Here is a 605-nt window from a genome sequence, read left to right as displayed (position 1 = left end):
GCTTGGACCCCTCCCGGGGCTCACACCCCATTTCCCCTTCCCTCCCCGCTGCGACCCACGAGGCGCGTCTTCACTTGCCGGACATCAAAGGAAGGCAGGGAACTGGAGGGAGAAGTTGAGTAGCAGGGGGGAGCAGAGACCCACCCACCTTGGGTCAAGTCCGGCGGCCCGCCCCTCCCGCGGGAACCCCGCCTGAGCCCCGCCTCCCGCGTCACAGCAGCCTGATGTTCTCACACCCCTCTGCACCCAACCCCGCCGCCCCCGCTACTCTGGTGTCCGCGGAGCGCTCTATTTATGTTTCAGCCCTGTGATTTGCATAGGCCCCACCCCTGGCCTTAGGTCCCCCTATCGGTGCCCCGCCTCAGCCTTGACGTAACGGTAGAGGCTCCACCTCTTGTGCCCGTACAAGGAGCGGCGGGCCCTAGATGGCAGCGTGGCGTCGCGGCGGCGTGTGCGTGTCGCGTTTCCTTGTGCCGTTTATAGGGTCCCGGCACTTCCGCTGTCGGGTTAGAAGCGGCGCGGTCATGGCGGAGCGCGGACAGCAGCCTCCTCCCGCGAAACGGCTGTGCTGCCGGCCGGGCGGCGGCGGCGGCGGCGGCGGCGGG

The 605-nt window shown here is 68.6% G+C and overlaps 1 protein-coding gene across 1 annotated transcript in view; it reads left to right on the top strand.

The window, feature by feature from the left end:
• The first annotated feature begins 524 nt into the window (after nt 1–524).
• The window catches only part of ZSWIM6 (zinc finger SWIM-type containing 6), a 172,313-nt gene continuing 172,232 nt past the window's right edge, over nt 525–605 (top strand). Inside the window, exon 1 of the mRNA XM_011377361.2 lies at nt 525–600. Coding sequence (XP_011375663.1) covers nt 525–600 — 76 coding nt within the window. The remainder of the gene's footprint in view (nt 601–605) is intronic.

Source organism: Pteropus vampyrus, unplaced genomic scaffold (genome assembly GCF_000151845.1).
Source record: "Pteropus vampyrus isolate Shadow unplaced genomic scaffold, Pvam_2.0 Scaffold310, whole genome shotgun sequence".
Lineage (NCBI taxonomy): Eukaryota > Metazoa > Chordata > Mammalia > Chiroptera > Pteropodidae > Pteropus > Pteropus vampyrus.
This window is presented reverse-complemented; position numbering and strand designations above follow the sequence as displayed.